This window comes from Hirundo rustica, chromosome 7 (genome assembly GCF_015227805.2).
Source record: "Hirundo rustica isolate bHirRus1 chromosome 7, bHirRus1.pri.v3, whole genome shotgun sequence".
Taxonomy (NCBI): domain Eukaryota; kingdom Metazoa; phylum Chordata; class Aves; order Passeriformes; family Hirundinidae; genus Hirundo; species Hirundo rustica.
In genome coordinates this window covers 37,362,512-37,385,897 of record NC_053456.1, presented here as the reverse complement: position 1 = coordinate 37,385,897, position 23,386 = coordinate 37,362,512, and the positions used below count along the sequence as shown (strand labels likewise).

The 23,386-nt window shown below is 40.8% G+C and overlaps 1 protein-coding gene across 11 annotated transcripts in view; it reads right to left on the bottom strand.

Moving 5' to 3' along the window:
* The window catches only part of SPAG16 (sperm associated antigen 16), a 373,943-nt gene that overhangs the window by 162,301 nt on the left and 188,256 nt on the right, over positions 1-23,386 (bottom strand). For 10 of the 11 annotated variants that reach the window (XR_005701600.2, XM_040069138.2, XM_040069137.2 and 7 more), the window contains one exon: positions 20,590-20,775. The exons of the other annotated variant lie outside the window; for it this stretch is intronic. Coding sequence is in view for 9 of the 10 variants with exons in the window: in XM_040069138.2 (XP_039925072.1) it covers positions 20,590-20,775 (186 nt within the window). In the remaining variant the exon portion in view is untranslated. The remainder of the gene's footprint in view (positions 1-20,589; positions 20,776-23,386) is intronic. 11 annotated transcript variants of the gene reach the window in all.

Genomic DNA, 23,386 nt, shown 5'->3' with positions numbered 1-23,386 from the left:
TATCCTGTGAAAACACATAGGTAGGGGAGCATACTGTAGAAAAAAACTAATCAATGTAAACTCAGTAGCAGTTCTATCCCTCTTTGTTCAGTTGAGTCAAAAATAGCATGAAAAAAATAAAAGCCAACAACTCATCATAAATTACTGCAGCTTTCAGCGAGAGCTCAGAATTTTATTCCCTGCTCATGTGATTCTGACAGTAGAAACACACCTCCCCGGAGCTGGCTGCTGAATATATCATTGGGGCTTGCAAATTAGATTACTGGGTGGCTCTAAACAGAGAAATTTTTTACAATATTTATTAAGGAAGCTGTCAGCAGGGGGAAATTAAAGATGTGATTTTTCTTCCTTTTTCGCCCCCCTGCCTGTATGCCCCCAGAAGACTCCCAGAGCTCTTGGTGGTTCTGTACCAGCAGCACAGGAGATCAGTGTCTGCAGAGAGGCAGGCCAGGAGAGCTGCAAGTTTGGGATGGACGCTCCCCTGAGCACTGATCTAACACAGGGACCCCTCATGTCTGTTTTTGTGCTTTTCCATTTGCCAGACTGGAATGACATCCTGTGCTGAACACCAAGCCTGTCCACACAAAGGCAGAGCAGAAGGGAGATAAGTAGCTTCTGAGGAGAAATATTATCCAGGAAATAGATTTCAAAGAAATATTAGGTTCCACTGCTATCATTTTACAGAATCTATGTTTTTCTATTAAAGATAATACGTTATACCACCCAGTGCTATCTGTTATATAGCCTACATGTGTTGTTTTGTCACAAGGACTCATTTTAAACTAGACATAAAGTGTTTGGCTGTTAGAATTTGGTGCACAAGGTACCTGATGTTCACGATCTCTTGATGTATGACAGTAAAATAACGTCAATAAAATAATTCTTTTGTCTCACAGTCTCATGGCAATGTTTTACACCACAAATATGTCTTTTCCATCTCAAATCTTACACTTTTATTTCTGCCTAGGTATGCCATTTTTAAAGGTATCCAATCATTTCCAGCTTGTGTGTTCCAATGCAAAGGCTCTGAGCTGCTGAACAGCTTCTGACAAGGAAAATCCTGCTGCATTTTTTTGTGGGCACTTTGCATTTTTGAAAACATAGACAGCTTTCCAGACCACAGTGTGAGAGTGGTTCCACTGGAAGAAAGGGGACATTCTCCTGTAATAACAGGGTGTGTCTCTGCCCTCTTCAAAGACTGAGAAAGAACAATCTCTTCAACCTGCTTGACTGGGCTCAGGGTGAAAGAACACAGGAAAAGGAAGGCAGGCAAAGGAAAAAAAGATATTTTGCTTGCCAGGCACTGATTTGGGATCTGGATGATCCCAGGCAGCCAGGCTGCAAGAACAGGCTTGTGAGAGATTAATTAGGTGCCAAAGCAGGAAGGCCCATTCAGAATCCCTTACAAGGTGAAAATGGACTGAAGTGATGGACCATGACAGCAGCAGAAGGGAAGGAAATGATTTGCACTTTTCCATCAGGAACACAAACACCCAGCCCTGATGCAGCCTCTCTCCTTCCCACTTCCCTATCACTGCACACTGATGAGCTCTGCCTCTCGAGATCTCATTTACCACTCGGATAACTGGCTCACTGAATATTTCTGAGGACCTTTCCCCAACGCTACACAAAATAAATTCATCTTTCCTTCCAGCTGAGACATAATTTCAGCAAGACTGTCTTGTACCAGCTATCTTCTAGTCAGAAAGGGCAACCATTTATCTAGATGTTCTTTTTCCACAAAAAACCAAGTTGATATGAAGGGCAGAGCATCACCCTGTTTTTTCATGGAAGCTCATGTTTCTATCCAATGGTACAAGTTTATCTACATTAGAATTAATCTGTAGCTACATCCACTGAGTATTTTTCTCATTGTGAACACAGAGCCTTATGGATATAAGCCTCACAGCCTCTGAATATCCTCATTCAGAAGACAGAAGGGATCATGTGTGAACAGCAGGTTAGACATTTGCACAAATCTTGATGCCACAAGAGAAATGCTGCTCAGGAGCTCAGTATTTTGCAGATTGTATGCTAAACCTCACTCAGACACCACTCCAACCTTCATCCTTTCCCTATGTTAGTACAGGACTAATTATCCTCAATGTTTTCTTTTCTGCAGTAAATCCCTCTCCCTTAAATCCAGATGATGTAAGGATGTCCATCAATAAATCAGCCTTCATTCTATCTCACCAGGTTTGGACATTTCCTAAGAGTTTCAAACACACATGGACAGACACTGATCCAGAAGCACACCTATGCCAGGAATGGTGGCTTCCGTACCATTAACCCTACCAATATTGATATTATTAGCTCAACAGATTGGGAAGATTTCATTTTTAGAGACTTCTCTTTTGAAAATCACATTCTGGAATGGTTCATTCAAATTCCAAAGGGCTTTCAGTAAAACTGCATTGAAAACAGAAGCAATGAAAGATTTCCACATACGTAAGACTTCAGGGAATATTCCCAGGCTCTGCACAAATATAAAACAGCAGCCAAAAAATGCACCAGTTGGTTATTCCATTGACTGTGTAGTAATTGAAAGGGAATACAGGTAGTGGTTAGATTCTTCCTGCCCTGCATACTTTCCCAGTAAAACTCAAAGCAGTGCCCAGTCTGCCCTCACTGCCAGGCACACAGCAAACCACAGCCACGAGGCGGACATGTAGCCAATTCTTTTGCTAAGAAGTGTTTTAAAAAATCACCCCACACAAGCATGCTGGCAATCCTATGGAACTGGGATTTTTTTTTTTTTAAGCTTATGGTTTCTGTGTTCAGCTCTAGTTGGAAAAATTGGGGGAGTGGAGGGTGATACCATTTCACTGAGTACTTAGGTAGACATCATTACTTATTTTATTTCTGTGCTATATTGAATCTCAGTTCAAGCATGGTAATTAGAACTACCTATACAGCCAATCAAAATTAATGAGATTTTGAGCTTGTTCTTTGGAGTCAGCGCCTCTCCCACTCACCTTTTTCCATGCCTTCAGACGAATTCATCAAATAATGAATTCCCAAACAGGAACTCCCAAAGTTCAGTACTATCTTTCCCCAAAACCACTCCCTCAAATCATCCCATGGAGCAAACACTAAACTAAACTCTTTCTCATGTCTGTTAAGAAACATTCTTCTGTGTGAGCCACAATCACAATTCCATGGCAAGAAAGTCACCTGCTGTGGAAGTGGACACAGCATTTCAGTGTGTAAAGACACATCATAACCAGCCTCCAGGGCTCCTGCTGGGCTGGAATTGTAACAGTCAAAAGGAGAATCCTTTTAACAAAACCTAACCCAATCACTTTCTCATCATATGGCTTTATCTCCAGAATGTGTTTAAACTGGGCATAGAACTTTCCCAGCCAAGATCAATGACCAAGGATAGCAAATGGGCTGGCTTAAGACATTAAAATGCCAGCTTGGTTTATGCTGTTATAAATGCATCCTATCGTGTCTTTACATTTTATGACCTCTGTTTTATTTCTAGGTAGCTTCACATATGACACATCCAATTATTCATGTCAAGAATGTGTAACTACCAGTATTTCAGTAAAAACTGCCTGCCATCATTTATGACAGCGATTTTTTTTCCCCCATTATTTCACTAAATGTAACACCTTTCCTAAGGCATTGATATGTGAGGACACTTGCTCTAGAAAGTACCTTTGTCTCTGAAAAGATACATGACAGTATGATGCTGTCAATATGAAACACTTTTGTTCAATTATTACTTATGCTTAATAAAATGGAGCTCCCTTCCAGTTGTGAACATTCATTTGTGCCCTCTCTCAAACCAGTGTTTCACACTTGGAAAATGCAACGCTAAAGGAGATGTTACTGCAGCTTCTGTGACAATACAAACATTCCTCCTCCAGTATTTAGAAATATTTGGAAAGAAAATGCAAATTTAATCCTTCTCTTTGCAATTTATTTTCATATCTAGCACTCGTGGAACGCTTTAATCTCCGCGATCTGAGTGCCTGCAAAAGGAGAAATCTCCTGATTTCAACAAAGCTCTGAGTCAGTGTTTCCCTGGCAAGGATCAGTTTGCAGAGCTACTCACGAGTTTCTCAATCTGGTGAAATCTGGGGTCAGATAATTTTAATTTTTGCATGCATTAAGCTCACACAGGCCAGAAGCAGGATTAAGTATTAAACCTTGCTGTCATCACTCATCACACAGGGGCTGCTTTGAGCTCGGGCATGAAGCACACAGGCACCGCGAGCACATCCCACTCCCGCCGGAAGCGGCACAAGCTCTGCCACTGATGGCAGGAGGAGCAGGATGAGATCCAGGTCTGTCACCACAGGAGCCTGACAGCTCACACTTTGCTCTAGGGCACAGCAAATTGAGCATGTAAAAGGACACTGATCTCTGAAGGGGAAGGGACTTAACCGCTAAGTGCAAGGGTGTGATTTTCCCCCTTCCTCTGTCCTTGTCTTCCTCCTGCCAAATAGAAAGCAAAGCTTCTCAGCTAGGAAGGCAAGGAGGAAAGAACCCCAAACGTGATATAAATGTTTTATTAGATTTTTCTAGGTATATAAAACATTCCTTATCTGACTCAGCACATTATAAGTCTGCTGTAAAATCCTGTAACATCCTTTTTCAGACCTCCTTGGGGTAAAATCCAGTTAACATCCTTTTCTCAGACCTCCTTGGGGTAAAATCCTGTAACATCCTTTTCTCAGACCTCCTTGGGGTAAAACCCTGTAACATCCTTTTCTCAGACCTCCTTGGGAACAGTTGTACTGTTAAAACACAGAGCTTCTGAACTGGATCAAATTGTGTCCTTCCACTGACAGGACCTAAGCCACCAGTTACATTTTTGACTTGCTTGGTAAGTTTTGAAAGGTTGCAGCAGTTTATTTTTGAGAGTGCAGACTTCCTCTCTGAGGTCAAGCAAGGCTCTTTCCCCTCCCTTTTCAGGGGTCAAACTGAGCACGGCAGGTTTCCTTTAACACCAGTTCATAAAGACTCAACCCTCACCAGCTCTGTTTCAGCTCCTGCTGAAAATTGTAATAAAAGCCACCAGGGTTTTAGTAGCTGATGAGATCCCACCTGCTGCAAGGGGGAACTGCTGTCCCAACCCTCTCTTGGCCCTGGGCTTTGTGCTCACACAGGATGCACCGACACCTCCAGGTACCCCCAGACTGCTCCAAATTTGTCTCATGCCCATTGTGAGCCCCCACCTTTAGCAAAACTCCAAGAGAAGGCTGAAGGGCAGTGCCTGAACCTGATGCTCCTTAAGTGTGGGTGTTGTTTGATGAGGTGTGAGCAAAGGCACTGCTCCCAGCCCAGTCCAACCCAGCCCCATGCACTTTGGGTTCACTCTTGAGAGCACCTCAGGAGGGTTAAAGCCTTCGCACAGCAGGGAGGTGGCCAAAAGCAAGTCTAATGTGTGCCCATAAACTTGTCTAATCTTTCTCTTCCCACTCCACAGCCTCCTACCCCGAGGCATTTGTGTGCTGTTAACAAGATAGTCTGTCAATAGCAACATCCAAACAGGACAGGAAAGCTGTTTTATTGCGGTGGAAATTCATTTCATCTCCAGGGACCTTGCCTCCTTGCATATTTTGCTGCTCTAAAAATTACTTCGTCCCATTTCTATAACTTGAAAGAGCCTCTTTGACAAATAATACACAGAAAAGGAAAACTGAATGTACCTGAGAACAAAAAAAAATACAAAAAAGCACATGCAGAACAGAAAAGGAGGGCGTTGCATTACATTCAGTAAAGTCTGACACCTTGAACTTCAGATTCAGTGAGGTCTAATAGTGAGGAACATTTGGCCAGATTCCCCTAATAAATTTGTAATTAACCAGCAAAAAGCAATGCTCCAGTCAGATTTCTATTCTGCAGTGAAATTAGATAACAGTCAAATAATCACGGTCCTTGAAAGGGAGTGCTGTGAATACAGGAGAAAAAGGTTGCAAAACTTCATGCCTTACCTTTGGGATTAAAGTGCTTATTTGCCTCAATTCCTGGTAATTTATGTAACACAATACTTATTACTGGAAAAGTAGCCCATTATAACACTGTATTTATTTTTCTGGCAGAGCTCTGCTGTGCGTATTTAAGTAGAAGCTGTGTGTTTATTGAGCCTGTGGAAACTTCCACTACCAGGCAGACCCTGATCAGTGCACAAAGACGCAGCACTGAGTTAAAAAATACCCTGAGACAAAAAAAGCACAAAGTTTTGAGGCCATCACTGGTTGCTGTGGTGTTGGACACAGGCCTGGCTGCCCAAGGTCAGCCTGGGAAGCAATAAGAACCTTATTTTTCACCACGTTTCTGTATCAAGTGCACATAGATAGTGGTAGGGTGGGCTTTACAGAAGGAAGACTCTCAATGGTGCCATGGTTGTTTACAACTCTCTGGCACAAATGGACATAAAAGAAATATAATCAATTACCTCTTGATGTTTGATTGATTCCAATACTACTCAAACCCAGGATCTATTTTGATAAACATTGAGAATACTAAATATGACTGGCAATAGCTTTATATGTTTTTGTGAGTGAAAAGCCCAAGTTACTGAATTAATAATATTCTACTTAAGCCTTCATTAGAAGATGTGAAAACTTTGCCGATAATCTATCTCCTTTTTTATTTGCCGATAATCTATCTCCTTCATTATTCCTCAATAATGAATCTGCTCATTATTACACTGAAGATTTAGTCTCTTAATGTGTTGCATTTCTTTGGACAAATGAAGTGTTCTATGAGAAGTATTATTATTTGTATTATTTTCTGACTCCAGATGAAGGGGTTTTGGTGTGAAGCTTTAACTTTTTTGAAGGAAAGATAAAACAGTAAGACATAAAATCTCTACTTAAGAATGGTTTATGGTCTTTTTATAAGATTGTAATGTATTCTTCAGTCCCTTTTACTATGTAGGCTTGGCTGTAGCTCATCAAGGTATATTTAAAGTCTCACTGCTCAACACCTGATTGCTGGCAGCACCGGGCTTGTTTCAGCTCATGGCAACAGCTGTTTCAAAAGCTCACCTTCCACTGAAATTGGGCTCCAAATCAATTTTGGTAACTTATTTCAGCAACTTTAGTTCGAACAGAAGCTTGTTACTTATAATTTGATTTTTTCAGAAGTGAGATGCATTTTCATATGTTTCAAATTTGGATTATGTTTCATTGGACAAGGATTGTACTTCCCCAAGGTTAGAGTTAGATCAATAAAAATGACTTTGAAGGTCAAGGAACAGAAGAAGATTTAGGCTTTTGCCAAAATGTAGATCTTAAGTGCCCTTTTCATCAGCTTGATCAAAACAGACCAAGTCAATTACAAGGTCTGGTGTAACAGAGCAATGGCAGGGAATGATCTCAAGTAATCCTGGCTTAATTAGTAATTCTCACCCCAGCTATCAGCCAGGAAAGACACATTTGTTAACACTAAGGGGAATGTTCTAGGCATTCCCAGAACATCTGTAACACATTAGTAGGATTTGGTCCCACATTGCTCCCCACTCCAAGCACGATGAAGGAGCACACACCCCACATTCCATATTTCAAAATCCAGGTTTAGTTCCTTCCTCTGCCTCTGGAAAATCAACACCCAGCTATCAAACCATCCATTTGGGGCTATGGCTCCTAACTTTTCCATCAAGTCTGTGTGCATGCAGAAAATCAATTCCATCAGCCAGAGGAAAAGCTTTGTGCACCTTGGTGCCCCCAGCACTTGCAGCTACAGGACCTGAAGCTGTTCCCCTGCCGGGTCAGCTCTTGTATTTCACAGTGATGGAATAAAATGTTGCTCCAGTCCTTCAGTTAGGAGCTAGAACACAAACTCCTCATCCTTGGAAATGCCTGTGTCTCCCTTGCAACATACAGAAAGCAGAGCCACTTATCCCAGAGTTCCAAACCTCAGCCCAGGAGCAAGGTGCACTCAGGGTCACAAAGGTACACGGTAACTCCTAAATTATTTTTTGACTCATGTTGCAGTGCACCCCCACACCCAAGTAGGTGTTTCCGTATTAGGAAAAGAATTTAAGTTACAACCCTGGGCTTCTAAGCAAGAACCACCAGAAACTTCCATGCTCTTGTCACCATAACTGGCCCAGTGCCAGGACAAAGGCACCTTTTGGATCCTTCAGCTGTTCCTCAAGACCTGTAGCTGTTTTCTATTGGGGTGATTTAAAAAAAAAACCTCCTAAATAGCTAAATACTTAAGACAGAGCACGGAGTTTCTCAGGGCTTTTTGGGGTGTCTTAGCAGGTGCAAGGGGTCTCCCTGCACTGTGCATGGCTTTCACTCTTTTGTTCTGTATAGTTTGTTATTTTCACTTTAATTAAAACCTTTTTGCTTTTCCAAACACCTCCGATCATACAGTCTCACTAATTACTCTTAAGCCATTTCTGGGAGGTTGCTGATCAACCCTCAGAGCTGGATACTCCTTTGTGGGGCTCAGAACACGCTGGCCCAAGGCAGCCTGTATCACTCTTACCCTTGCTCAGCACTTTCTGCAGATTAAATTTCCGCAGGGAATTTTTTTGTTGCTGTTGTTGGACAGGTGAAAACAGGAGCATCAGAAATCACTTACTGAAAAGCAGAGCCTTGTTTCATGAAATGATCATCTCCTCTCCCCTCCAGGCTCTGGGGTACGAGCTAGTCAGTAATAATGAAATAGCTGTAACCCTTTTCAGAAGACACTAAACAGTGCAGGGCAGGCAGAGTGCTTGCTGCTCAGCAATTCTGCCGCTGAGTAAGCAAAGCCTCTCCCCTGGAGCAGTGGCTTCTCCTCAATTACCACATCAGCTGACATCAGAGCTGAGCTCATGGCCTGCTCCACACTCCCTATGAAGCTGCCAAGATCTTATTATTTGTGTCTCCTTTTTCTTTTTTTAATTACAAAAACTTTGCCTTTTCAGGCTAGCCCTGAACACGTAAATGCAGATGTCTCAATCCCTCCTTGCTTTTGAAAGACAACAGTACACGTGTTTTGATGGATCACTGTCAAGTAATTTAATTTTCTGTCCCCATATATAAAGGCTTACGTGAGAACTATTTGAACAAGTTATTTTATAGTTTTAGGCTTCTGCTGTTCAAATAAAATATTGTGGAGAAGATGAGCCATCTGAACTCCACATTTAGATCCCCTTTATGATGCATTCCAGTCACCCTGAAGAAATTTGTTATTTTTTTCATTCTCTTGCTTGTCATCATTTATTTCACTCTTCTACATGATCACGTTAATAAAGAAAGAATATGGCATTATATGCACAACTACTGACTGGTGAGACGTAACGCAGAAAATAACAAATGTGACAACGAAAAACAAAATTTGAAATATGTTTACAATAGATAAAAAAGGTTACAAAAGATAAACTTATTACATTATGCTGGAACACACATTTTCTTTGTGAGGCTGATCTGATCTATTTCTTCTGAAAACTCCCAGACAATGTAAGAAATAATTGTTTTTTACAAGAGCTTAGGTCTGTCACAGTGGGTAGCAGCACACTTTTAAAAATGCCACTGCTGTAACACTAAAGCCTAAAATACCTTGCCAAAGCCTACTACGCTCATCCCATAAAGCTCCATCATATCATCCTCTCTATAAATTTACATATTCAGGGTGAGATTTCCAAACTGCCTGGACAAGGCAGAGTCTGAGATTCCTACAGCTGTAGGGTGCCCAAATAATGGGATTTTCCCACATGTCAATGTGGCTTCACCAAGATATTTACTATCAACCCCTCCGGCTCTTTGAAAGATCCAACTCTGAGTGTATTAAATGAAGGGTTGGGGTGGAGCAGCTGCTGAGGGGAACATTGTTCTACACTGTCACCAGACCCAGGGAGCAGCAGAGGAGGAAAACAAGAAGTGGCTCTCAGGCTTCTCTTTGCCAGCAGTTGCATTAAATTGCATGATGGATGACACAGGTCTGCACTAGCACAAAATTCTTGCCTTTCTTCAAAAAAAAAAAAAACCCTAAAAAACCACCACTGCTGGAAAACTACCAACAAAAGGGAAAAACTGAAACAAGAACTATACAGGAGACCAGCAGAATAAATCTATAGAGCTCAACTATATCCACACAGTTGCCATAAAACTGACTCAAATCAGCTTTTAGCCCTCAAAAACCAACCAAACCCAAATACAGCAAACCACCTGCCATCTGAAAAATCCCAAAACAAACCAAAACACCACCATTATTTTACCTCATTTGCTGGTCTAAGCTTAGAGTGATGAAATTCTACATAGTATAGAGAAAGAAGTACTGGCACATCATAATTTCACCACCTTTTACACTATTTTTACTAAATTAGTACCTTTAAAATTATTTTTATATTTCTTTTATGTCTTTAATCCCAACCCACGTGCAGAAAAGGCACTGTGACTCCTGTCGGATTTTAGTTTATTTTCCTCCACATTTTAAATTTACTGAAACTTCTTTAGACCTATTAAACAAGCAAATTCTTTTTGAAAACTGTACAACAAGGCTAAGATGCAATAAATACAAGCACTTCAATATTTAAGTGAGGAAAATGAATTTCAGTGTGCTTTCAAATTGGTTTTCTTCAGTGCAGAGTTTCTTTCTTTGTCCAAATAAAATGGATTTGAGAGGGTGGCAGCTTTAAGGAGTTATGCAGCACTATTCAATGGCTTTGTGAACTTGGGAAGGAATTATGAATAATGGATTTGCTGTGCTCTTAGACATGGAGCAACAATAAAAACAGTGTCATTGGAGGTTCTCTAACAAGCATCTGCTGGAGTAAAGAATAAAGAGCCTGGTCCACCCACTGAAGCTACAGGTGCAGGAATGTTTGCTCAGATCAGTGACTGCACACAGAACGGGAAGAGCTAAATTCCCAGAGATACCTCCCACCACTTTGACCTGCTACTTTCTCACCATTTTTAGATTATGCACCACCCCCATTCTCCCCAACCACAGCTGGAAAAGGGCTGGACTTCCCTTTGCCAACAGCTGGAAGAAGAGAAGGATTAACTCAAAACACAAGGAAAAAAAAGTAAAAGCAGTGATTTAGTCTCCTCCTTTCCTAGATGTGAACAGTTTGGTTTACATTACTTTTGGTTCCAACTTTCCCTGTTAACAGCGTGATTTTATGTCAATATAATTACACCTGTCTAATGCCAGTGTGCACCCAAAATAATTGTCACTGGATGAGAAGAGTATCCACTGTTCTCCAGGGAAAGAGAGGCCTTGGCAAGTCACTGCTAAAATCATCAGCTGCACATAGCAAAGCTCAGTTTACAATTGCGGAAGGTGATGAATATGTAATCAAAGTACTGTCAAGCCCTGACTGATAACCTGATATGGATCACTTAGAAGGCTGACACACTTAGAATTAGGTTTTCATCGACCCACAGTGCCAGCTGCTACCTTCACACCTAGTATTGCAGTGTCCCAAACCCTAATTTCAATCTTAACCTTCCAAAGTCAGCCAACATCTGCATTACTATGAAACAAACCCTGACATTAAAAAAAAACACCACCAAAACGAAAAAGGGCTTTTAAAGGTGCAGAATGTAACTGCAGATCGCACAGAGTATTTTTACTTTTTCCTTTGAACTTCAGAGCAGGGATATGAGTCTGACTCCAGCCATGTTCCCAGTGTGCAGCAAACTCCCGTGCCCTTTATGCCACAGAAACATCCTGTGACCGTCTGCTCTGTATTAAATAATTCACAGATTTTGTTGACATTTTACTGCAGTCTCCATATTAAGATTCCATTATCTGGAATGTTTGCGTTGGTGACAGAAATATGCTTGAAAGAGACACTAAAGTACAAAGAAATTCATTGGGTTTGCATCAAGTGGATAATTCCAATACATATTTAATAGGTTTCTCACAGACGCACATGCCTTTGCAAGCTCTGAGTTCAGTAAATAGATGCATAAAAATTGTCTTGCAGATGGCAAATTGATTCCTAGCCGGGAAAGATATTGGTCAGCCTAGAACAAGATTTTTGTGTGACCATGTGTCTCAATTCACATCAGAAAACCTGCAAAAATTGAAGTGCAGAAGGGTAACTGCCAACATTTTTGCTTCATCCTGATCTGCACCCGCATCAAGGCAAAACCCCTCCTGATTTTCCTGGGAAGTGTCAGAGTGGTCATGTCTGCTGTACTCACAGGCTTAACCACTTGGATCACGAGGAACAGACCTTAGAGCTCCCAGTTTGCTGGAGGATGTGGATATCTGTCTCAAAGAACAACCCACACAGGGCACCAAAGAAGCTGTGTTACCTGCATGAGGTCCAGCCACTTAGGGAAGTGTGAAGAGTGAGGACAGAAATGGGCCCCAAGTTTTTGAAAAGTACCACAGAGAAAAGAAATCACTATTAGGCTGGAAACGGTATTTATTCACATTTTAAGGAAGTATGAACACAATTCAGTGTCTTCCAACAACAATTAAAGACCCAGGGCACTTTCTTTGCATACAAGAATTGTTAAAGGACTAAGATGTGACTTGTGTTCCTTTTACAGCTGAGGCTAATCAAAGATGAACAGAGTTTGTTCTAACAGGACGCACAACTAGAGTTCCAGCACTCAGGAGAGAAAATAATCTTGTGTAACATCTGAACCCTTAAAAGAAAACAATAAAAGTGGAGAAAAATAAAACCCCAAAGCATCACACACAGACACGTCTGAAGACTGTCTGGAGCCAGATGACAAGAACTCAAAGAAATGACAAGAGGAATTTACGTGTATTAAGGCATCCACTACAGCAGACTTTTACTTTGAAATCAAATGAGCGATGCATCTGATTTCAAACTAAGAGATATCTTCCGGTAAAAATAGTTCACATTCAGGTGGGTATGTGGACATGCCTGTCAGAGTATCCATGGTTATGAATAGCAAGTTGCATTCCTGTTCTTTTTAGTTCACTGGGAGACAAGTAGGGAAATAAGCTCCAACTCCCTGTGCTGCAGCACATGGGGATTTTGGGTGACAGGGCTCCACGTGATTGTGGATCACAGACTGTGTGTGCAATATTTGCACTAACTGGTACTGACAGGAGATGGGAGTGATGGAGATACGTCATTTTAATGAGCTGTTGTCCTCCCTGAGTTCTGCAATGGTATCTGACAGTTTGCACTGCTCCATGAATTACTCTGTTGGTACATTTAGTTTCTGGTTTGGTGGAGTTAAGTTTGGTAAGTCAGTATTTCTAGGAAAACAGTTTAGGTAAAGAAAAGCCTGCCAGTAATGAGTGACTGTAACAAGAGGGAGAAAGAAAACATGAGCCTGGATGTGGAGTGGAAAACTGTAATCTGACTTCAATTGTGCTGAGTGCCTGCAGTGCTGATCCTCTGCATTTGAATTGTGAATGTAGGACAGTGGAAACACCCTGTCAAGATCTGACTAACTTTGTGCAGGTTATAATACCTGAACACCTGCAAACAAGACAAAAAATTCAACTTGTACATTGTCAGAGAGAGAAAAAAACAGCGCCTGAGATCCTCCAGTGCACAGAATCCCAGCAGACTCAGCTTTTTGGACCTCTCAGCTGCTCTGGTTAGGATTTGATGGAAAGAAGCTTCCGTTTTAACCCCCTCATTCCTCCTGCTCCTGAAGCAGCTTCCAGGGAATCGAGGAGGTGTTTGGGCAAGTGAGGGACACCAGGCACAAAGGTGTTCCACTTCCAGAGGAGTACATTTCCTCACCAGCTCAAATAAAGTCTCCTGCTGTCCAATAGGAGCCTCTCAGCCAACTACACATAATTTAGGAAATCTGGCCTAAAGGACGAGAACTAGAACATTTAAAAAACCCTGAAATTGCATCTAGTATGTTTTTTCCAAGCCATACTGGATGCTGAAACAATGGACGCAAGGAAACTTCTGAGATCAGAAAATGATACACCTTTTTATGTAAATCAAGTGCAACTCTCTCAACTATCTTTTCACGAAAGAAATATTATGTAGCTAACTATGGCAGAGTTCAGGTAAGCCTACTTAGAAATATCTGCAGAACTCTGACATTTTAGAAAGCAGCTACATTTGCAGCTTCAGTTTTTAAAAAAGGAAGTAGTAACTTGATTTTTTTCCCCCTCCATTAATCAAAACCTGTGCTGTGCAGTTTGAGACCTGTAGCAGAAATCAGAAAGCAAAGCACTTACATTTCTGTGTATTCAATGCTTCAGGAAAAAAAAGTCATGTTATTCTGAATTAAAAAGAAAATTTATCACTTTGACTACTAAGATCTTCAAATATGCCTCCTGTGCACAGGCTAAATTGCCACGGATGGTTCCAGTAAAAACCAGAGAGAAGAACATGGATTTATCTAGACCAGCAGCCACCAGTACAAATACTGCAGCAGAAGTTACACCACTCCTGTCATAATTCACAGAGTAATTAATAATCACATAAACATCTATTTTTCATGGATCTCTATTACTACTGAAAACACAATACTGATTTTCTTTCTTTCCACCCAGTAGGAAGATTTGAAGAGAACGAATCTCAACAGATTTTTAATATCCCCAAGGAATGAAAATTCAGAGTTTTAATGATGGCTTCAGTTGTAACTCACCCTATGGCCTCGAGTAAAGCCCTTCACCTCTTTGTTTATTTCAGCAGATGTAAATAATGGCATAGCTTGCCCAGCTTAGGCATGCCATGGGAATCAGTAAGATGTTTCTGGCCTTTGGGACCTGCAAATATGTGACCATAATAAACATTTCTCATTACTGATGCCTGCTGTATCGTACTAAATCCACAACGTGATTTAAATTTACAACATGGAGTTCAAGCTAAACTTCCTGTAAAGTTTTGTGCTTCAAGTTTCATCTTATCCAGTATTATGAAGATTTAGTCATATCTTCCCTTTAACTGAATAGCTCTGCTTTGAATATTATTTTTTCCTTGATAATTCACATTTTCAATTTGATTTTTTACAATTGGCTCTCTGGGAATTATAACAACGAGATTTGAGACTTTCCTGATCCTGAAAAATGTGTTATGGAATTGTAGCGTAATTATAAATTTGGAGACTTGGGCATAGGCCTGCTTTTGATTTGAAGGATTAATAGCAGCTTGTCTCTCCAGTGCTCCTTGGAGGATTCCAAAGGGAATTCTCCTTTATCAAAATGGCAAGCATTTCCTGCTGTGCTGTCAGGAGAGACATTACAAACTACCCAAAAATGGTCCTTCCACATTTCCTCTGAGTTCTTCCACCTGCCTTCTAATTTCCTGGAGGACATTTGTCTTCTCTGAAAATAGATTTAGCTCCACTTTTACTGGAATCAATTAAACGTGGGATCTGGCCAGAAGAGCTTGTGGCTCGTGTCCCAGCCAGTCACACAAGTGTCACCTCAAAAGGGGTATCTGGACAAGGACTGGCCACACACACTCACCCTGATCCAGACTGTGAAAATACAGCTCCACTTTGAAACTAGAAAATCTTTGGGTTCCTTCAGAGGTGATTTTCCAGAAACCTGACATGGATGCATTTGGTGTGGTGAAAAAAAACCTCTACAGATCCGTGATTAAATATTGCATTTCAAAGTTGTCCATCGCTTAAGGGAAAAGGAAGAAAAAGAAATGAGAGTATGAATGTCAAGAATGGCAGGAGAAGCCAGGCTAAACCCTGGGCTCTGGTGGTACAAAGCAAAGAGTGTGACCAGTCTACTTGGCAACTCCAGCAACCTTAAATCATTACTTCAGTGAAACTAGAGGGGAAAAAAACCCAGCCCAAAGTATAGCAGCAGTTTAAAATCGACGGTGTCATGCACTGCACACGCTCAAGGTGTGCAATAATAAAACACATGCAGTGCCATCATTGCATGGTATCATTCCAAGGAAAGCCATAGCTGATCAGGGACTTCTAATTAAACAAAATCCAACCCTGCTTGATTTCTTTAAACACAAACCCTACATTTTCCAAAACTTAATGCTTCTAACTTAGGAGAAGAAATGAAACTATAAACAGCAGTTACCAAGTGGAGAGAAGTAACAAGAGAGAATTTTAACAGGGGCTTTGGAGCAAAAGAAGGATTTATTTATATAAACCAGTAGTTAATGTCAGATACATCTGACACTTGGGCAAAGAAGTGAAAATGTCTGGTCTTGTTGCAGAGGATGCAAAAGGTGTCTCCAATTTTTTTGTATATTTGTAAATAAGTAGAACTATATATTAACACCTCAGTAACAGGACACTATCCTAGAGGTTGTACGGGAGAATTAACAATAATCACAAATAGTCACTTCTAAGATTTGCACCTGAACAAATGTACCAACAGATACTAGAAATGACCGAAGACTGAGGTAAATGTGCATTTTAAAATTTTTAAATCAAATCTGATTATGGGAGAAATTCCTGTGAGTAGACAAAAATTGTTGTGTTAATGGAAAAGGAAAACAAATGAGTAATGGATTGTGGAACAGCAACCAGAAATGGCTCCAATTCACAAACACTTCCTCACCCCGGGCTCTGCTGCAGGACAGCACAATTGCATTTCTTGCTGGCCTAACTCCATGTATTTTGTACTACTGAAAGGAAGTAGAGAAAAATGGAGAACTGGTCTAATGAGTGCAGAATGGATCAGCTGGAGAAAACCTGTTCTGACTGTTGCAAACAATTTCTCAAGCTCAAAGCATAAATAACAATGTTTGCATTTAACGTTCTCTTTAGAGCATATGTCTGCAAAGCTAAACAATGGCCTGTGTTTACATGAGATATATGATGCTCAGTTTGATTTGCATATCAGAGATCAGGCTGCAAATCTCTGATGATATTTACCACTGGATAATTGAAATTAATCCTGCCAAAATGACTTTGACAGTGCTGAATTTACAGCCTGGGAAAACATCCCTGGAGCTGCCCTGCTGCGCTAGAACGTAACTGGCTGTACATTTTCAACCTGAGCTATGCTGCTGAATAAAATCCCAGCCACAAATTATAAACATCTCCCTTTCTTCTTCAACTTCCTATTTCCATAACCATTAAGAAGCAGATATGTCCCTGTTTTGCTATTTTGGTTTAAATTTTTCTAGCCATGGCAGGCACATGAGTTACTTTTCATTCCCTGCACTCCCCATCCCAATGTTGCACCATTTTCTTTTTCATTTCCTTTAAAAGCAACCAGTTATCCCACCAGGAAGCATCAGGAAGTTCCAACAGCAGAATTCAGACTCTCTCAAGTTCTTCAGTAACTCAGATCATGGCTGTGTCTCAGCTTGTATCCGTGTTTCCAGGGAAAAAGGAAGGGGCTTGGATTTTTGTTTCTTTGCTTTCTGTTTTATTTCTTAAACTCAGCTTGTATCTTTAAATAGAAGGCACATAAGTTGTCCAGAAGAACATAGTTTACTACAAAGCTACCTCACATTACCCTCTCTGGTAGGAACGTCATTTGTGGCTTGATATGTGATTGAAACTTTCAGTTTACACAGAAGAAAAACATTTCTGAATAAAAAAACCCCACCCAAAGAAACAAAAATCCAAGCAGTAATTTCATGTTCCATGAAAATAAAATTCAAATATTTAGTAGCCAGAACTTCCTTATCATTGGTAAGCAATTATGTAATTTATTAAAACTGCTGGCAACCTTTTCCTATTAAAGAGATGTTGCCTCTTGTATTCTTTGGACTCCAGTAATGGCTTTGATGATTGTGCAAATTGCACCCCGGATTTTGGTGCTGAAAGACAGCAAATAGCCTCCCCAGTTGCTTGACACGAAGTTTACAACTGTAGAGAATGATGTATAATTTTCCAAAAGCAACACTTACAGAACTGTGTGTTCCTAATGTATAAAAGAGGCTTTTTTGAAACTTGGAAATATAAAGACAACTGTCACCCGCTACAGAAGTGGATGTATTTTCATTAGTAGCATTTATTTAAAGCATACCTCTTTCAGAGAGGTGGCAGTGATAACTCTGATATCCTTCTTGCTTTTCTTCCCTAACAATCTGCTGCTTTCCAGGCCCATTCAATTTGAAAGCAGGCATCCATCCAAATACGTAATATTGAGGAAGAAAGAGAGCTCTCATTTATAAAATCTTAATTCCTTGTTAGTGGAAAGGATAACCCCACTAAATTAAGTGTGATCACTGATTATTATCCTCCCACAAGAATGTTATCTTGGGCTCTGTCCCCTGCTCAGAGCTGGTGGCACCTGGAGAGGGAGAACACTGATGGTGGCACCTGGATGGGCACCTGTCCTGCGGGGATGGGGACAAAAATAACTCTCCAAGCATCATGAACCATGGAAGGCCTGCCCCATGTCCCTGTTGTCACACAGCCCCTGGCTGGCAGGGAGGCTGAAGGAGGGCACACATTCCTGTGGTGGCTGTGCTCACAGCAGAGCTCCAGGCTGGTGGCACATTTCCAGGGGACACCCTGGGAGCAGCTGGGGTTAGCGCTGCACACTGGCCAGGGAGCTCAGCAAGCAGCACTGCCCAGCCCAAACTCACTGCAGGCTCTTCTGCAGAGCAGCTCCAAACCAAACAGCAGCAATGGAACAATCCAGTGGAAACCACCAGCTCATTCATCTGTCCACAGCCTTCCCTAATTTCCAAACCTTGCCCTACATCCTGCACAGGCTGATCTTTCACTTGAAAGAGCCAACATGGGCATAAGGCCCAGCTGCAGCTGAGTGTTCTGCAGAACCAGGATGGCTTAGGCTTGGAACAGCCACATCTTGTCACAAAACCTCTTGCAGGGAAACTCTCCAAAAGCATGTCATTTCTGCACAGCCCCCGTTTCATACTAAGTGCCTACACCCCACAGAGCTCCACAAACTCACCTGAACCAACCAGAGCAGAACTCACCGGTTATGCACCGAGGCAATGAACAGCACACCCAGCACATGGCTTTTACTGGGAACACACCAAAACCCCAGCCCCCCATGGGGGCTTTTTGGTTTTTTCCCATACTCTGAATACACATTATTTTAATCAGACTATGCCACATTTTTATACCACTTCCTGCTGCCTGTTGCCACTGAGATTTTGCATAATTTTGGGGTTTCAATGATTCTGCATGGATAGTCAGCCTTTCACATCATGGCTGGGATGTTACTCTCTTATTTTCAGAGGCAAAGCACAGCTCAGTTAGACACTGGGGGCAGAAATGGGGGCTGGTGATGAGTGTGAGTAGGAGGCACCACAGGTTGGTGGTGAAGGTTTGCTTTGATTCCTCTGACTACAAAAGCTTCCCCAGTAGAGAAAGCATTTTCAACTGTCTAAACAAAACCTTTGTCTATGCAAATTCAAACCCATTCTGACATAAAACTAAAGCTATTGTTAGTATTACTTCTTAAAGGTCATGAACATGCCATAAAGGATGATCGGAGCATTAGAAATATACAACAGGTTAATAAAAGAGGCAACAATACATTAGATTTTTGCTGTTTCCATGTCTAAGGAAAACAATGACCATTAATGCTTATTACTGATAGTAACAGTGGAAGCATCATCTGTTCTCAGGTCTGGCTGGCCATTTCTATTATAAAAGCCACTTCTCAGCTGGCTTGAACTTTGCCAAACCTTAACTAGCTTGTTTTATTCTCTTTTTTTCCCCCAAAAATAATTTGGAATAATTCATGAAAGGATAGGTTAGTTATCCCATTTTGGAAACAATATTTTTACTATCATTTAATGCTTCCTTGACTCATGGTTTGAAAGCAAGACTGGAAATCTGATACTGACAGAGTTTTAATTAACTCTCAGTGGAATCTGGATGAATTGCAACAGTTTGAAAAGCCTCCAATGAGGGCTTACTGCAACTGCAGTAGACTGGGAGGGATTTAGGAAAAAAGAACAGAAGAAGAAATTTCCCCTTGCTTTTTCAGTGAAGCTTCTTCCCCTGCAATGGCCAACAATCATGAAGGGGTATTTTATCTCATTCAAATGTAAAAGAAGAAAAAGACCGAAAGGAAATGGAAAAATCCATTAGGACTGGATAATGAAGAGCAAGGGAAAAGGCCTATGGGACTGGAAACTTCTCTGTGGCATGAGGACATTCAGCTGTTAAAAATCAGACCAGCAGAGTAAAGTAATTCAGGAGTCTAGTTTATAGGGAGATAGCTTGGAAAGAGATAAAGCCAACCCATTTCTATAAGGTGTAAGTTAATCAACTGAAGAGAGTTAAGGAACTAATAATTAATTGGTAAGCACAAATACACTGATATTCTAAAAGCTCCTTCATAAAAATGCATTTGCCTGGATAATAAAGAAGGTATACATTGATTTATTAATCAAGAGTCACCTTGCTGAAACACAGATAATGACTAAAATAAATTTCCACTTGGCTGACCTTAAAGTGTGTTGTGTACTTGTGAGCTTGAAACAGTATAAAGAAAACTTACTGAAAGTTTTATTCAGTTACTTGTTCAAATTACAGACTGAAATTCCACTAAGCTCTTACCTCAAAAAGAACCAGCAAAGAAGAATAACAGATGCCAAGTGAAAGCAAATACTTCCTTTTTGGCACCATGTTAATTTAAGTCCCTCCTAGCTCCCTTTATCTATAAATCCCATCAGAGGCTGATTTTTCCAGCACTGCCTTTGATTTCCCTCTGCTGTCCGAGTGAACTCCACGAATCAATGGGGAGCTCAAACATACCCCTGGTTATTAATGAAGCTCTCAATTAGCAAACACGGGGCCTCCATACCTGTTAACATCCCAGATTTTGCTGGTGCCATCCATGGAGGCAGAGGCCACGAAGTCCCCGCAGGAGTGCCAGGAGCAGCCCCGCACGGCGCGGGAGTGGCCGCGCAGCGTCAGGATGCAGCCGCGCCTCGACAGGTCCCAGATCCGCACCGTGGTGTCACCGCTCGATGTCACCAGCTGGGTGCCACTGCTCAGGGAATAAAAACAGCTCTGAGCCAGGGCAGAGGTGAGAAACGTTCAAGCAAAATAATTTAACTCTGTTTAGAAAGATGGGTTAAGTGGCAATTGTTGATTTCACCTTAAGATACACATGAACAAAAATGATCTTCGGAAACGTTGCTATTTTTGCTCTGCACAGTTTTCTGACACGTTATAGATGAAGTGGCCGCGTATTGATACGCTATCAAAAGAAACGGGGATGGGAAGTAGCTATCCCCCTGCAGGAAAGCAAATAAGGCTTTCAAATAAATTCCTACTTTTTGTAGCTTATTTATGAATTCACCAGTGAAAATACATAAGCCCAGAGGACTGCTTTCAAAATACAATAAGACAGATTCAGGGAAGAATATTTTGCAATTTTCCAAATTCATACCTTTTTCAACATATTTTTTAACAGCATCCTAATTTTTTTTTCTAACTGTATAAACACTTCAACGTGTTCACCATCTCTCGGAGTCATTGATATGTTACGTAAATGAAAAATACAGAGTTCTTCTCAGATTTTTTTGGCCAAATCTCAGATATAAACTAGTATAATTCTGTTTCCTTTAAGCATGGACATATGGCTTCAGACTGAGAGTCCATCTGTAACATTTTATATAACTACTAGGAGATTCTTAATAAAATAACAAGAAAAAGTACGTGGAGTGATTCTCTTATTAAACCTTTCTTATTAAAACCTCATGGCTCAGGATTTCTTTGTGCATAAAAAGAATCCATAGATTTCTTTTTCCCCCCCATGAGTAACTGATTTTGAACATATACAAACCCTTGGCACCAGCAATCTCTTATGTCAATGAATTCCAAAATTTAATTACGCCTTGTGTGAAAAGCTCCTCTGGGGTCTTAAATACCTTAAATTACTTCATTTTGTTTCATGCTTCTAATTCCACTACTGTGATTAAAAGCAAACACTGAGTGCACCTTCACCATGTCTACTGTGCCAACAGCCGTGGTGGCAGAGCTGCGTCCTGTTCCCCTGCCAGGGTGAAGACTCCGACTCATTCCTTGGTGCAGATGTGATCCCAGCCCTCGGAGCACGTTTCCCACCTCTCTCAGCACCCTTTCAGCTGAAAGGGAAGGAACAGGTACCCAAGGAAGGTACACAAGAGCACGGTTCCTGGTTTATTCTGTGTTCTTTCAATTTAGTCACCATTTTTGGCACTACTGCACAGAAGCTTTCAGCAAACTGACCACAGTGGCTCTGAGACCTCCCTCCTAAGTACTGATAATTAGACACATTCTCATCTATTACCTGTTCTTATCTTAGGACTGTTTCTTCCTATGTGCATTACTTTGTGTTCACCTGCACTGATTTTCAGCTGCTGCTGCACCATCAAGTCAACTGTTGAGATGGGAACCTTTTCCCGTAATTCTTCACATGGTCCTTTTCACTGCCCTGGATAATTAGCAAACTCATCCACTTCACTCTCCCTTCCCCAATTTCCAAGATTATCTTAATAAATGAGGTCCCAGCACAGATCCCTGTGGGACTCAGAAATTAATTTCTCCATTCTAAAAGTGGCATTTGATTCCTATCCTTTCACCAGGCTTTAAACTCGTGAAATAAATTTCCTTTTTATCCAGGACAGTTCTGCTTCCTTGAGTTTTTTGTGAAATGACCTCAAGAAGAATTTGCTGAAAATCCAAGTATAGGAAATTCATGAACCTCCCTTGATCAAGTGCTCAATATGCCCTTCAGAGAATTCCCAGCTGATTTCTGAGGCTTAATTTCCAAAGCCATGCTCACAGCTCCCAGGGCTTCACAGCCATAAATGTATCCATGTATCCTGCAATTTGGCTCTTTTAACACAATTCCTATCAAGAAATGAAAATTAGATCAATCCATCTAGAATGCCTTCATCCCAAAATCTTTTAAAATATTGAAAAAAGTTAATGCAGCCCTCCCAGGAATAACAGAGGTTTTAATTTTCTAAGCAAACATTTGTTTAATTGTTTTCATACTAAACAAAGACGAGAAACCAGGAAAAAATGTTTGGGGATGATACACAAAAGTACAGATCAAAAATAGTTAAACTGTAGGTTTTCAGACCAATTTCTCCCATTATCTGAGCAACATCAATAAGATGACCTTGCCCTCAGGATTGAATAAACTCTTATTTGAATAATGGCAAAGGTCTGATCTCAAGCAGTAGAAACCCTTCTTCCAAATCTCTGGATATAAAAGTGTGGGAACTGAAAACAGCTCAAGGGTTGATCCTAGGCACTATTGTAAAACTCTGAGTAAGAATACACTCAGAGATATTTAATTCACTGCTGCAGTTTATTAAAAAAAAAAAAAAAAAAAAAAAAAAAAAAAAGAGGTCTAGGACCTGTGGTGTCAACCCTTTTATGTTATACTCTCCCTTTCCTCCTTTTCCAATAGATGTCCACTGAATTGCTTGGTAAAAGTAGCTGCTATGACAGCTTGAAATATTGCATCATTTACCTGATAGATCTTAAGGGGGAACTTGCCACTATGAAGGATCACCTACCCAAGGTTTTGACTATTTTTAACACTTGCGGTTTAAGTTGCTATTTTTTGTGAAAAATATCATTATAATATTCATTAAGACGGT